Genomic DNA, 12,917 nt, shown 5'->3' on the forward strand with positions numbered 1-12,917 from the left:
AATAAAGAACTCTCTACCCCAATATCAAACAAACTCACCAAGGGTCCAGGGCGGCCTGTGTATCCCATGGGGCCAGGGGGTCCCCGGAGCGCCAGCTAGGGGAGCAAGGGACACGGCAGATCTGAGGAAGAGGCATCAGGAGAACTCCCAACCCCAGCACACGCTCCAAATTCAGCTTTCCACTCTTTTTTTTTTTTTTTTAAGATTTTACTATTTATTTGACAGAGAGATCACCAGTAGGCAGAGAGGCAGGCAGAGGGTGGAGGCAGGGGGAAGCAGGTGCCCTGCTGAGCAGAGAACCTGATGCGGGCTTGATCCCAGAACCCTGAGAGAGATCATAACCTGAGACTTTAAAGGCAGAGATTAATGCACTGAGCCACCCAGGTGCCCCTCAGCTTTCCACTCTTAATTCTCATTCCATTGCCTTGTATTCTCCCCAACCTACTTCCCTTTCAGCCCCAAACCAACCAGACCTTACCTGCCCCACATTTACTCCAACCTACCCTTCCAACTCCTCCTAAAGTCCACTTGCCCTCCATACCCATCCCTTCACCAACATCCCCTCCAGCCTTACGTACCCGTGCCTGCTGCAGAATCGCCTGGGCCTGAGCCTCCTGGGCTGCCACCACAGGGCCCTTGTCACCCCCACCACTGCCAAACCGGAACTGAGGGGTAGAGAGAAAGAAAGGTCCATATTCTCTTCCAGGAAACTCATGTAACCCTCCCAGTCAAAGGCTTCATCCAGCACTTCTCCCCTTTTCCCAGGTGCAGAGACACCCCCTGCCCCATGCCCTCCTCCAGTGTCTCCTGTGGAAAGTTTTCAGACAATCATGTATAGGTTTTCAGAAACTCTACTTCTGTCTCCCTGCCCCCTGCCCCACTCTCTGTCTTCTTCCTTCAGAAAAACTCTCCTTTGTTTCCAGAGTCCCTGAAATGTGGATTTTCTGCCAAGTTCTAGACAATCCATGTTTGGTTCTGGGTCCTCTAATGAGGCCCTAGTCCATCCACCTCAAAGATCAATCTCTTTGTGTTAATGGTTTTTCAAGACTCCTCCTTAGCTTTCCTGGTCTTCTGGTTCTTGATAACAGAACAGTTTCCCCTGCCCCTCCCATTCCAAAGCCCAGAATACAACTCACTGGAAGCATAAGAGATGTGCCAGGAGGGCCAGGGGCCCCATCCGATCCAGGGAGCCCTGCTCGGCCAGGGGGGGCCCTAGAATAGGGAGAAAATGAGGAGAGGTGGACAGTTAGGGAATGTTTGGGTCCTGGCATCAGTGTGAAACTCTCTACAGAATAAATATAAACTTCCCTATATCCTTCCTGAACCATCCTACCCTCATACAGAAAAATAAGGGTGAGATACCAGATTACTCCCCTCCCCAACCAGAGCCTGTCCTCTTTTCTGGGTGTTGGGGAGCACACCAACCCCTTATTCATTAATCAGCCATTTAATGAGGAATTACTTAGCTTGGCACCCCTGTTGGGTACTAGAGGCTCCTCTGCAGTCCTCTGCACACACATACACACATGCACGCACGCACACACGCACTACTCCCTTACCCTCTCACCAGGGTCTCCAACTGGGCCTGGGTTGCCCTGGATGCCAGGGGGACCAATCAACCCCTGAGGAACAAAAAAGGAGTGGGTCAGGTATGGGCATTCAGATAGAAGAGGGGTATGTGACTGAGGAGTGGTCTCTACAAAAGAGATTTGAGGATCTGGGAAGCTTTGGAAGGACTCTCCAGAGTTCTGAGAAGGAGGCCTGGGCATATGTGGGGAAGACATAGGTGAATGTGTAAGAAGGGTCTCTGAGAAAAGAATGGAGGCTAATGGGTCACAGCTACACTTACCGCAGGGCCTTCTGGGCCAGGAGGCCCCTCTACTAGCATACCCTGTAGAACCAAAGGTCGAAAGTCAGAGGCTACAATGCTAGCACCCCTACCTTCTTTTCTTCTTCCCCTTGCCTTCAGCTCAGTGACCAACAGTGACTTACAGGTTCCAGCACCGCAGGCTCCCCCTTCTCTCCCTTCAGCCCCCGGGGTCCACGGGCAGCCTGAAGAAGACACACATGTAACCCCCAGTGGGGCCTGTGAGCAGCCAGGACACCAGGACTGTTCCCATCCCAACTCCCACCTTCCTTCACTCTCAGATCCTCTGGAGACCTCCCCAACCCTATGTGACTGCCTCTTCACAGACCTCCTAGGTCTTCCAAGGAGACCTCAGAGCTCTCCACCTCCAATTCCCAGCTCCATCTTAGCAAACAAACTTCCTCATTTCCCTGACGACCTCTTTCAGGAAGATCTTCACACACTTCCCGGAATTCCAAACCACATCCTTAACCTTCCCAAACCTTCTTCTGGAAGACCCTGCCCTATTCTCCAAGCTCCCTTTGACTCCAGGAATCGTTAGAGCTTTAAGAAACTATCAGCTACCTCACCCTTACTGCAATCTACCAAATAAGCATCTCTCTAAGATTGTAGATTGATTTTTATCGGGGTTCGAGGGAGAGCATGGATCCATATGAGAGTCTGACATAATCTAAGAAGTCTTTTCTGGGGAAGAGAAAGTATATGCCCTTATGCACAGAAGTTTTCTTAGAATTTCAAAGGGTTCACAAGTTAAAAACTCTACAGAGGTTAAACACCCATACTCTAAGTACAATTGGAAGGCAGTCCCCACTGATACCCCAAAGTCAGACCTCATAACTGGTTTTTAGAAAGATACAGCTCTTGGGCTATTGCTCAAGCCCCTGAGCAGACCTCCAGTTCCTCTCCCAGCAAGGACACTACATCCTTCCTCCTGCCCTCATTTATACTCCAAGCCCACCAGTTCCTTCTTTTCCACGCTTCTCAGATGCCCACCCCCAACACTGAGGCCAGAACCAAGATACGGATGGGAAGAATGAAAATCATTCTCCACTCCCCCAACTCTCCCAACAAAGACCTTCAGAATCCACCCCTCCACCTCCATCCTGACCAAACAGCAATGATGAATTTTCAAACTTTCCCATATCCCATATCAACCCCAAATTTCCAGAAAGCAGCAAAAGGGAAAGGCAGCATAAGGTCAAGGGTGGCAGTATTAGAGAAGGAAAGTGTGGGACAAGGCAGCAGGGTATAGGAGGCAGCTCTAATTGCAAGGCAAGCAAAAGATGAGTAGAATAGACAGGAAATTTCCCAGCTGAGAGGGAGTGGTTGAAGACATGGGAAACAATTAAGGGAGACATTTCAAAGGGACAAACACTTGGAAGCAAGAATGATTCCAGGGCCAAGAAAAATTAAAGATGGCCAAGATGGCTAGAAAATGAACTGGACAAACAGGAAGTGGTTGGACAGACAGGAAGCAGCCAAGAAAAGAAGATCCAGGAAGTGGACCTTCAACAACAAACATGGCTATCATGACCAAGAGAAAGAAGTTGTTCACAAAACGGACAAAAATTGACTCCTGGAAAGGTAATTCTTCCAGAAAACACAGACATCAAGGCTAGTACACACAGGAAGTAGCCATGATAAATATCTAGGCCCACAGTGGAAACTTTATTATTTGGATGACCTGAGACACACAGGAAGTGGCTTATTAGCAAAGGAAATTGTTACAAGACAGCATGAAAAACTAAAGCCAATACATAAATAACTCCCTTTCAGTACAAACTGTCACAGTCACCAAGATGGATGCCATGGCCAAGGAAGACAGGAAAGGACAGACAGGGAGTGACCCATAGGTTAGAAAACAAGACATAGGAAGTTAGATCATTTGGCAGCAACATGGATAGGAAATTGTTTTTACCAAGAAGAAATGATGGAGACAGACTGACAATGGACAGAAAAATAGGGGATTATTGGCCAAAAGCTTTATGAAATACAGCTTGATTGAGACAGAAAGTGGCCAAGAAAGATAGGAAGTGGTTATAGGATTAAAAAAGAAAAAAAAAATCCCAACTGCCCTGGACAGAAGGATCCATGAGTTGTCACAGGGCAAGATACTTGGCAGGGGAAAGCAGAAAGTCATCCTTTCAAGCAACATATACATCTTATGTGAACAGAAAAAGGTGACTCATCAACGGGAGATAGCTTGCAGCCAATAGACAATAATCAGAAACAACAGGAAGCAATTCTTACAGCTCCCACTGCAGGTCAAGAACGGAAGAGGAGCTCCTTTCACTTACGGCTCCCGAGGGGGCTGTCTCCGCAGACAGGGCAGGGCCAAGTTCCGTCTCCTCACGATAATCGTCCCCATAGCCATAGGTGTAATCGTAGGGCCCTGCTGGGGGGTCTGTGCCACCCTCCCCATATTCCTCTGTCAGGAACCTGTCGGCTGTGGAGGGGACCTGGAGATCTGTCTGCTCCTTCCCGGAGATGGGGAGGGAGAGGGGTAGATGGGGGCATTAGGGCTGAGAGAAGGTTTTCCCTGGACCTGAAGGGTGTGGGGTCTGGCCCAAAGAATTCTGGGGGTAACTGGGACTGGATTTTTTCTCCGAAAGAAAGCAAGGGAAGTGGTTGTATAGAAAGGGGGGGGCCATGAAAGGCCCCAAATGAGGAGGGATGCCCCAAAAATGGGCCTGGTGGGAAGAAATGATGAAGTACAAGAAGGAAAAAGAGTGGCCGGAGGGCTGGACACAGAGTAGACAGTCTGTGGAGATAATGGTAGACAAAGGAGTCCAGAGAATAATCAAAGAAAAGGATGTAAAAACAGAACAGAAAAAGTGACAAGATTGGACAGAAGACTCCTGGGAACAGAAATACGATGAAAACCTTTTGACACCAACATGGGGAAGAGGTTGTTCCAGAATCAAAGACTAATGGAAGGAGACATGGACACTGAAAAAAAATGGCTATGCTTAGAAAGACAAGCAGGCCAATAGGTCTGGAATGACTGGAAGACCACAAATGGATATGACAAACAGCCCTCAGGCCAGAGGAAGAGTTGATTCACCAAGATGACATGGGGGTAGGAGGAGTGGGTCACAGATGCCCACTGCCCCCAACTGGCATGAGGGTGGGGGATGGAGTTACCTCCTCAGGGGGGTGGCAAGGGGCTCGATTCCAGGATTCCTTCCTCTTCACCTGGGGTGGGGTCCTAACCCCAAGGAGAAGGGGGAGAAGAGTAATATGGGGCAGAAAGGAAGAAGAGAGGTTAGCAGGAGGGGAGGCAAAGCAGCACCTTGTCCCCCGCTGTGGGCAGTGTCTGTACTGGGGCGGTGGGGGTAATCTCAGATCTTGCAGCCCCTTTGGAGGGGGGACAGTTTGGGGAGAGGCCATAGCAGTTTGGGGGCACAGATCTGGATGCCCCAGCTCTACCTGCTGGTAACTGCTTCCTCTGGTCCTGGGGGGGGCCCGGGCAGTGGGGGGAGCTGCCCGCCGAGCTGGGTGTCTGAAGGGGGGAGGCAGGCCCCGCGCTGGGCCGGAACCTCCAATTCGAGAAGGCCTCCGGCCTGGTGAGGGGGGCGCCTGCCGGGCTGCTGAACTCTTGGCAGGTGGGGTAGGCTTTCTGGGAGGGGTCCGACGCCCCCTGGGGGGAGGGGGAGCCCTGCGGCTGGGGTTCGGTGGTCTCTGTAGCAGAGAGACATGGGAGGGAGCAGTGAGGACACTCCCATAATCTAAATAAATGATGTCTCTCCCCAAATGTTAAGAGGGGAGGAAGGTGCCATAGGAGATGTTTCCAAAGGTGGTGGGAGGAAGGGAAGAAATAAAGGGGTCCCTCAAGTTTACCTGATAATCAGGGGTCGTCCCTGCAGTCATCACATCGTAATAAGGGGTCTCGTAGTCATAGTAGAAAGACTCAGTGGGCTGGGGTTCAGGAAGGGGCAATGGGAACGGTAGGGAGAGGGAGGAGTATAAGAGTGAGTAGAGGGAGAGGAGGGGGTGGTGTGGGGGTTTGGAAATGGGGTAGGAGTTAGGGATGAAAGGAGAGGTTGGGGTCAGGAGAGAGATGGGGAGAGGTGGGGCCGTGGGTCCCACATGTGGGACAGAAGTAGACATGATTAAGAGATTGACCCTCCAACCTTCAGACCACTGACCCCAGATCATATCTGTCACCTTAACTATCTGGATGCCACCCAATCCAGCGTCTCCTTTCCCTCCCTCCCCTTGCCACCACCCAGCCCTTTATTCTGTACCTCCACATGCAGGGGGACAGAGACTGGGGCCCAACACAGAATTCCATAAACCCAGCACTCTTCTGGGATTTTCTCTATCTCCTGCTCCTCCCCATTTCTCCTCCTAGGTCTTACCATCTCAACTTTTCTCCCTGGTTCTGTCTCTCGCCTACTCTGCTCGCCCATCCTCTGTCCCCGCATCTTATCCCACACACACACTGCCCCCCAATCTCTTAATTCAAGGAAGGGATGGGAAACCCAAGGACACAGTTCCAGGAAGACTGGTGGAGGAAAGGAGACACGAGCAGGGGACACAGCTCCCAGCCATGAAGTCTTTCATAATGACTCTTTTTATTTTTAATTGAAAATAAAAAGGTTGATGAATGAGGACTGGGAAGAGGGAGTGATGGTTGGGAGAGGGAGGCATGGTTAGAGTGGCTCTAGTGGAGGGGGGACAGGAGCCCAAAACAGGATGGGGAGCTCTGGAACATTGGGGGAATTCCCCTGGGGAGGTATCTGGGTACTTTTCTTCCCTGGAGTGTGCTGTGGTTTGGGGTTCGCCCAGCTCCCTCACCTGTCGCTGAGGTTCCTGGTTTTGTGGCCTATGAAGTCTTGATGGCTGCTGCTTTGGAGATCTCTGGGCCCTGCGAGACTGTTGTTTCTGAGGTCTCTCCCTCCAAGTTCCTTCACACTCCAGCTCCTTCTGTTCACAGGATTCGTAGGCAGCTTGCACCCCTGGGGCAATGACAAGCTCCTGGATGTCACCCTGCAAAGACATGGAGGATGAACTTCAAGGGAGGGAGGCAGAGAGAGTTTCAGAGACAGAGGATCGAGTCTGGGATGCAGGGTAAGAACCAAAACTAGGTAAAAGGACATAATGGGAGAAGGTCATTATCCGCCCTCCCATGTACACAGCCCTTTTCAACTTTCAAAGGACCTTCTCATCCATAATCCCACTTCACCACAACTGGAAAATCAGTAGAACAAGGATATTTATGCCTATTGTTCAAATATTCCATTCAGGAAAGCTCAACGTGGCAATGACTGGCCCAAGGTCACTTGTAATTGTAGACTCAGGGAATTCATACATTCCAACTCTAAATCCAGCACTGTTTGTCCACCCCCTGCCCTTTGTGGTAATGCATGAACCTTTCCACAAAGGCTTCTGGAAACAGTGGCCAAGCCTTAGTTTCTTTGACTTTCCATTAAAAGTAATGATTAGAATTCTCAGGACCTCTAAAAATGGGGGAGAGGGAAGACACTTTTGAATTCCAATGACATTTGTTTGAGCCCACACATGATTCTTTGCATACCCTGCCTTGCATTATTGATTGGGGTTATTGTCTCATCTTCAAAGAGGAACTGGGAGCTCCTGAATAATGGAGACCTTATATTACTCTTCCGTGTTCTCCTTGACACTGGGACAGCAGGTGTTCAGAGAACATGGACTGGCTTGGTGGGTGGATGGTTGGATGGATGGATGGATGGATGGATAGGTCAGTGGGTGAATGAATGGGGCTCAAATGCATGACTGACTGAATGGGAGGGTTGGTGGATGGTGAATGAATGAATGGGAGCATTGGTGGGTAGATAAATGGAGATATGGAGTAGAGGAAAGAAACTGGTACGCAGAGAGATGAATGGAAGTGAAATATGTGAATGAATGAATGGTTGGATGGAGAGTGGGTGGGTGAGGAGATGGGTGGGTGAGTGAGGGGATGGATGAATACATGCATATGTACACCTCATATGCATGGGTAGATGGGCTGGGTGGCTGGATGGATGAGTGAATAAATGGATGGGTTAAAGATGATAGACTGATGGATGAGTGAAGAAAAAAGTGGCTGAGCAGAGAAGATGGGCAAGGGATGGATACGACCCTGAATGCTTGATTGGTGAGTGAGTATGTAAATGGATGGGTGGGTGTTAGATGAGGATATGAATGGGTGGGTGTAGATAAAGAGACTGGTTGGAGGGATGAACAGATAGGCAGACTCATGAAGACTGATAAAGGCAGCTGTCCTGCCATATAAGTGGGCCCCTAATTCTTCAACAGAGAAAATTAGCCCCGGGGATAGGAAATGCAAATAGAGATTCATGAGGGCTCGAATGAAGGGCTAGGCTCTAAGAAGATGGAGTACTAGGGCCAGAAGGGCAATGGGCACAAGATACAGGACAAGCAATCACTCTGTTCTCTATGTTCTGCTTACCTCAAACACTTCTTCATCCAGGATGCGGGCACCAAAGATAATCACTCCATGAGTGTCCAACAGTGGGCGAGCACTTCGGGGGAGAGGCCGGGTGACACGCTTCTTGCAGTCAACTATGAGGGTGACAGACTGGCCCTTCACAGCCACAGCCACACGGTGCCACCTGGTCATGGGCGGGGGGAGTGGGTCAAGTGATTGACTGAGGGTGGACGGAGTCAACAGGGCTGGAGAGCAGTTGATGGAAAGGTTGGAGCCAATGATAATAGTAGCAGTAATCCAAGCGGCTATTTACTGACTGTTTACAATGCACCAGGTATCAGGCAATACTTTCCTCATTTGATTGTCATGAGTCTATCAACCTTATAGCCATAGAAACTGAGGCTTTAAAAAGTTCACCTGCCCAAGGCATAGACTAGTACTACGTACAAGGATTTAAACACTAAAGCCCAAACCCTGGGCCAGAAGTGTAGGAAGTTTGGGCAATAGGTAGGTGAGGTGAGGCCAAAAAGGTCAGTTGGGGTTCCTAGTTCAGGGAGTGGGGGTTCTGGGGTCAGTGGTCCAAGGAGACGTCCTGAAGGGACAGCCCAGGCAGACCAGAGGAGCAAAGTGACTTACTTGCCATCTGCTAGGCTGAGGCCTCTGAAGACTGGCTGAGCTGGGGGTTGAGGCTGTCCAGTCTGGTCCTCATACAGGAAGCGGAATGGTCGGCCAAGCTCCAGGCCCAGCTGTTGGACACCCTGGGCACTGTAGAGAGTCAGGAGGGGAGCCTGGAGGCCAGGGCGGGTCCGGACAGCAGTCAGCAATGAGAAATCTTTGGGAAAACCTCCTGGTACCCGAGAGAGACACAACCAGGTGGAATGAGAGGCAAAAAGAACCATAAAACCTTTCCCTTATGGTGTCTGACTCTAGACCCCACCCCATGGCCTCCCCCAGCTCTCCCTACTCTAGCATGTCACCCATACCTGGGAAGAGCTGGCGGGTGGGTGCACTGAGCTGGGCAGGACGGGATACTCGGTAGGCCACATCAGCTGGACAGATGCCTCTTGCCCTCCGGACGCCATCAGGAAGGGAGGGGAACCTCAGGGCCCGGAGCACATCCACAGGCGGTGTACCTGGGAGAGTCCATGAGCATCAGGAGAAGGGACACACCTTCAGGAGGGCCAAGATATGGGGGCATTTGGGGTCTGGAACTCAGCTTCCTGGAGCTCAAGCTCCCTGAAGGCAAAGGTCACCCCTCCCTTACCTGCCCCCAAATGGACCCTGAACAGATGGGAAACCAGAATCACCTGGAAGAGGGCAGCACTGGCCCTGTGTTCAGCTCCACATAACCCCTGCCCCTCTTGCTCCCAGTGTGTCTTGCTCAGTCTCTCCTGATCTCTGTCTTTCAACCTATAGATCTCTCTCCACTCTCCACCATTTCCCCTTCTCTGTCTCTCTCACTCTTCCTTTCTTTACATCTGTTGATCTTCCTCTCTCCCTGTCTCTTCTGTCTTCTTCTACCTCCCTCCCGCTCCTTCTATGGTTTTTTCTCCCCCTTATTTGTCCCTCTCTCATTCCCTTTCCATATCTCTGGGTCTCTGGGTCTCTGGCCTCTTTCCCGTATCTCCAGCACAAACAACATCTGGGCAATCGATCATTCTGGGCACAGGAGGTGCGGGCTGAGGGGGGGGGGCACTTGGGAGGGAGCAGAGAGGCAGGTCTATGGGGATGGGACTCCAAGCTGCTTCAGTGCCCGCGTTTGCGGAGGTGGGGACAACTCTGACCATGCTGAGGATGGAGATAGCAGAAAGAGCAACCCCAGGAGCCTGTGCCCCTGGCTTGGGAGATGGGCTGTGGGGCCGGGGGGTGGGGGGGGCAGCTGCCATGAGGAGCCGAAGCAGGTCCAGGGCCCAGAGCCACACATCTGTTGATCCCATCAGAGTCCTTGCCCAAAACCCGGGCAAGCTCCCCGAACCTGGAACTTCAACCCTGCCCCACTACCCCCACCTCTCGGATCCAAAGATTTGAGACCCAGGCCATCCCTTCTATCCACCTAGAATTCAGCTTTCTCAGACTCAAACTGACTGGAAGACAAAGGTCACCTTTCCTCCACTTGCTCCCTGGTACACACACTCCTCACGCCATCGGGTCCAGATTGGAAAAATCCCAAAGAAAGTCCAGCAAAATTTTCATAGAAGCATGGGGCAGGGCAGGGGCCAGAGCGATCAGGAGAGCAGAGCTGGGTGGGGTGGGTGAGGTGGGGCGGACAGGCAGAGAAAAGGCCCTTTGAGTCCAGGAGCCGGGAAACCACGGCCTTGCCCTCCCCTTTACCACCCCCCCCTTGCCCGAGCCTGGCCCCTGAGTGTGGCAGCTCCGCAAACACCAACACACAAGGGCTGCTTTGAGAGAGGAAGGGTGAGTGAGACAGAGACACAGAGACTCACAGAGACCCCAGGCCAAGGAGACCTCTGAGGCCCCCGCCTTTCACCAAACCCCACAGGAGAATAGTTCCATCCTATAGACGACCTACCCACAGATCTGCCCACCTCAGGCCACATATGTGCCCACTGACTCTGGCCTCGGTCTGCCCCACAGGCTCCTCTCAGGCAGCCCCAACACCCCCCTTACACTCTACCTTTGGTCCCCGAATACCCCCCTTATTTTTACTCCTATGAATTCCACACCAGCCCATTTCCCTATAGAGTCCCATCTCTAGCCACTCAGCCCCAAAATAAAAGACAGTCATCTTAACCATCCCCCATCTCCATGCTAGAGGATTCCTTTCCTCCTTGAAAAAGGCTCCAAGAGTCCACAGACATGGCACACTTCCATTTCCTGTCCCTCAGCCTCATGCTCCTCGCATCTTGGAAGTTCCTCTTTCTGTGATCTAATCTAAATCCTTTATGCTCCTCTTCTGACCATTTTTCTCTCCAGAACGAAGAAGAAATGAATAGTAGAGTTATATGCAAATCAGCCTTCAGTGTTGCCAGGAGTGGGAGGCTTGTTCCTGCCTGCCCAGGACCCAGGTACTCCCAGCCCCCTTCTCTCCGGCATCAAATCCCTTTCCTAGGCGCCAGGACTTCTGGATCCTGGGAAAAAGAGGGAAAAGATTGGGGTTGTGGACGCCAGGGTCCCAGGGGAGCCCCGCTGGCCAGAGGGGGAGGGGTGGGGCAGGAATGCAAAGAGTTGGCTCCTGCCTCAGACACCTGATCCCAGCCTGTCCAGCGGCCGTCCTGTTGGCAGCCAGCCCCAGTGCTCCCCAGAGCCAGCCGCGTGGCAGCAAGGAGGGCACAGGGAGGGGGAAGGGGATGCTGTCCGGGAAGCCAGTGGGACAAATAGTCCAGTGGTCCCTTCTTTCTCTACCTACTAGGCTCTGCGCTGACCCACAGATACCCCCTCTCACCCCAGACATATAGATAGGAAGACATACACACAATGCTCACCCATCAATACTGACATCTGCCTCCCCACCCCAGCATCTGCAGGACCTGGCACAGCTTCGGCTCTCCCTGGAGAACCCCCAGCACCCAGTCCCATTCTCTAAGGTGAGCCTTCACCTTTCAGCTTTACCTGCCCTCTCCCAGTCCGTACAAGGAGGCAAAGAGATTCCCCCTACCTTGGTTCCCAGGGACCCAGGTGACCTGCCCTCCACCCAGGACCCTTAGCCCCCAAAATCCCCTTCTTGGATTTAGAACCTCTGCCCTAAGCATCAGCTGTCCCCTACCCAGGGGGATACTGAGAGCTGGAACCTGACTCCGAGGACGCAGGCGTCGGGGACTCCTCTTACCTGCCCTGGCGGGGACCACGCTCAGCCCCAGCACCAGCGGTACCAGCAGGAGGAGGCGATGGCAGCGGCTGCATCGCTCCATGGCTGGCGACCCGAACACCGGGTCCCAGGGACCTACGGGGGGCCAGAGGCGCAGAACGCCCCAAGGCTGACAAGAGAGAATAAGCAGGCTCTGAGCCTCAGACGCTGGGGTCCCGCGGAGGTCAGAGGCTGTCGTAGCGACAGCTCTCAGCGGCCCACCTCCATGCAACCGGGCGCCCGTCGGGGCTCTGGCGCCACTCCTTCCTCGGTGGCCGCCGCTCCTGTGTGTCCCCGGCCACCCTAGCGGCCCAGAGCCCCCACCACGCCCCCGGCCCAGCCCAGCCCAGCCCCAGCCTCCAGCCGCCCGCCCACAGCCACCGAGGGGAAACCCCACCCTCAGTCTCCACCTGGTTGGGTGTGGGAGGACGGGAGCCCTCCTTCGCTGATCCTCGGACTGCCCTCCCCTGCTCCTTGCAGACTGAATGGCCTGTACCCAAGATTACCTTTTCGGGAACCCCGGTATCTCTTCCCTTGCCGCTTCCTTTTCTAGGACTCAGGGGTCCAGTCAAAGCCCCCACCCCAACTCCCTCCCACCTGGGGGCCCAGAGACCCTTTTCAGCTGTCCTGGGAGGGACTTAGGGCACAGTGGGAGGGGAGAGGCGGGCCTGGGGGGGGGGGGTCTCTGCCTCCCCCCCCCAATCAGGTCTCCATAATTACTTCCCCTCGCCCCGCCCAGTGTAATTACAGAGCCCGGCTGGGGCGGGGGTATTTATAGACTAGGCTATAGATAGCGACTGGGAACCTGCTACCCGACGGCTGCAAGGGGC

General features: G+C 52.9%; 1 protein-coding gene across 2 annotated transcripts; it reads right to left on the reverse strand.

Moving 5' to 3' along the window:
* Nucleotides 1–38: 38 nt before the first annotated feature.
* LOC116863092 (collagen alpha-2(XI) chain-like) lies at nt 39–12,724 on the reverse strand. 2 transcript variants are annotated; one of them, XM_032850595.1, is made up of 12 exons: nt 12,594–12,724; nt 12,070–12,217; nt 9,266–9,415; nt 8,919–9,129; nt 8,304–8,466; nt 6,668–6,859; nt 1,993–2,052; nt 1,850–1,891; nt 1,560–1,622; nt 1,137–1,212; nt 579–665; nt 39–95 (listed from the first exon to the last, which is right to left on the reverse strand). In XM_032850595.1, exons 2-11 carry the CDS (start codon nt 12,149–12,151, stop codon nt 640–642), a joined length of 1,065 nt encoding a protein of 354 aa, XP_032706486.1. In that variant the 5' UTR covers nt 12,152–12,217; nt 12,594–12,724; the 3' UTR covers nt 39–95; nt 579–639. The 2 variants fall into 2 exon arrangements, with proteins under 2 accessions (XP_032706486.1, XP_032706485.1); XM_032850594.1 differs by lacking the exon at nt 12,594–12,724 and adding an exon at nt 12,310–12,324.
* Nucleotides 12,725–12,917: the final 193 nt, after the last annotated feature.

This window comes from Lontra canadensis, unplaced genomic scaffold (assembly GCF_010015895.1).
Source record: "Lontra canadensis isolate GAN:19392208 unplaced genomic scaffold, GSC_riverotter_1.0 scaffold519, whole genome shotgun sequence".
Classification (NCBI taxonomy): Eukaryota; Metazoa; Chordata; class Mammalia; order Carnivora; family Mustelidae; genus Lontra; species Lontra canadensis.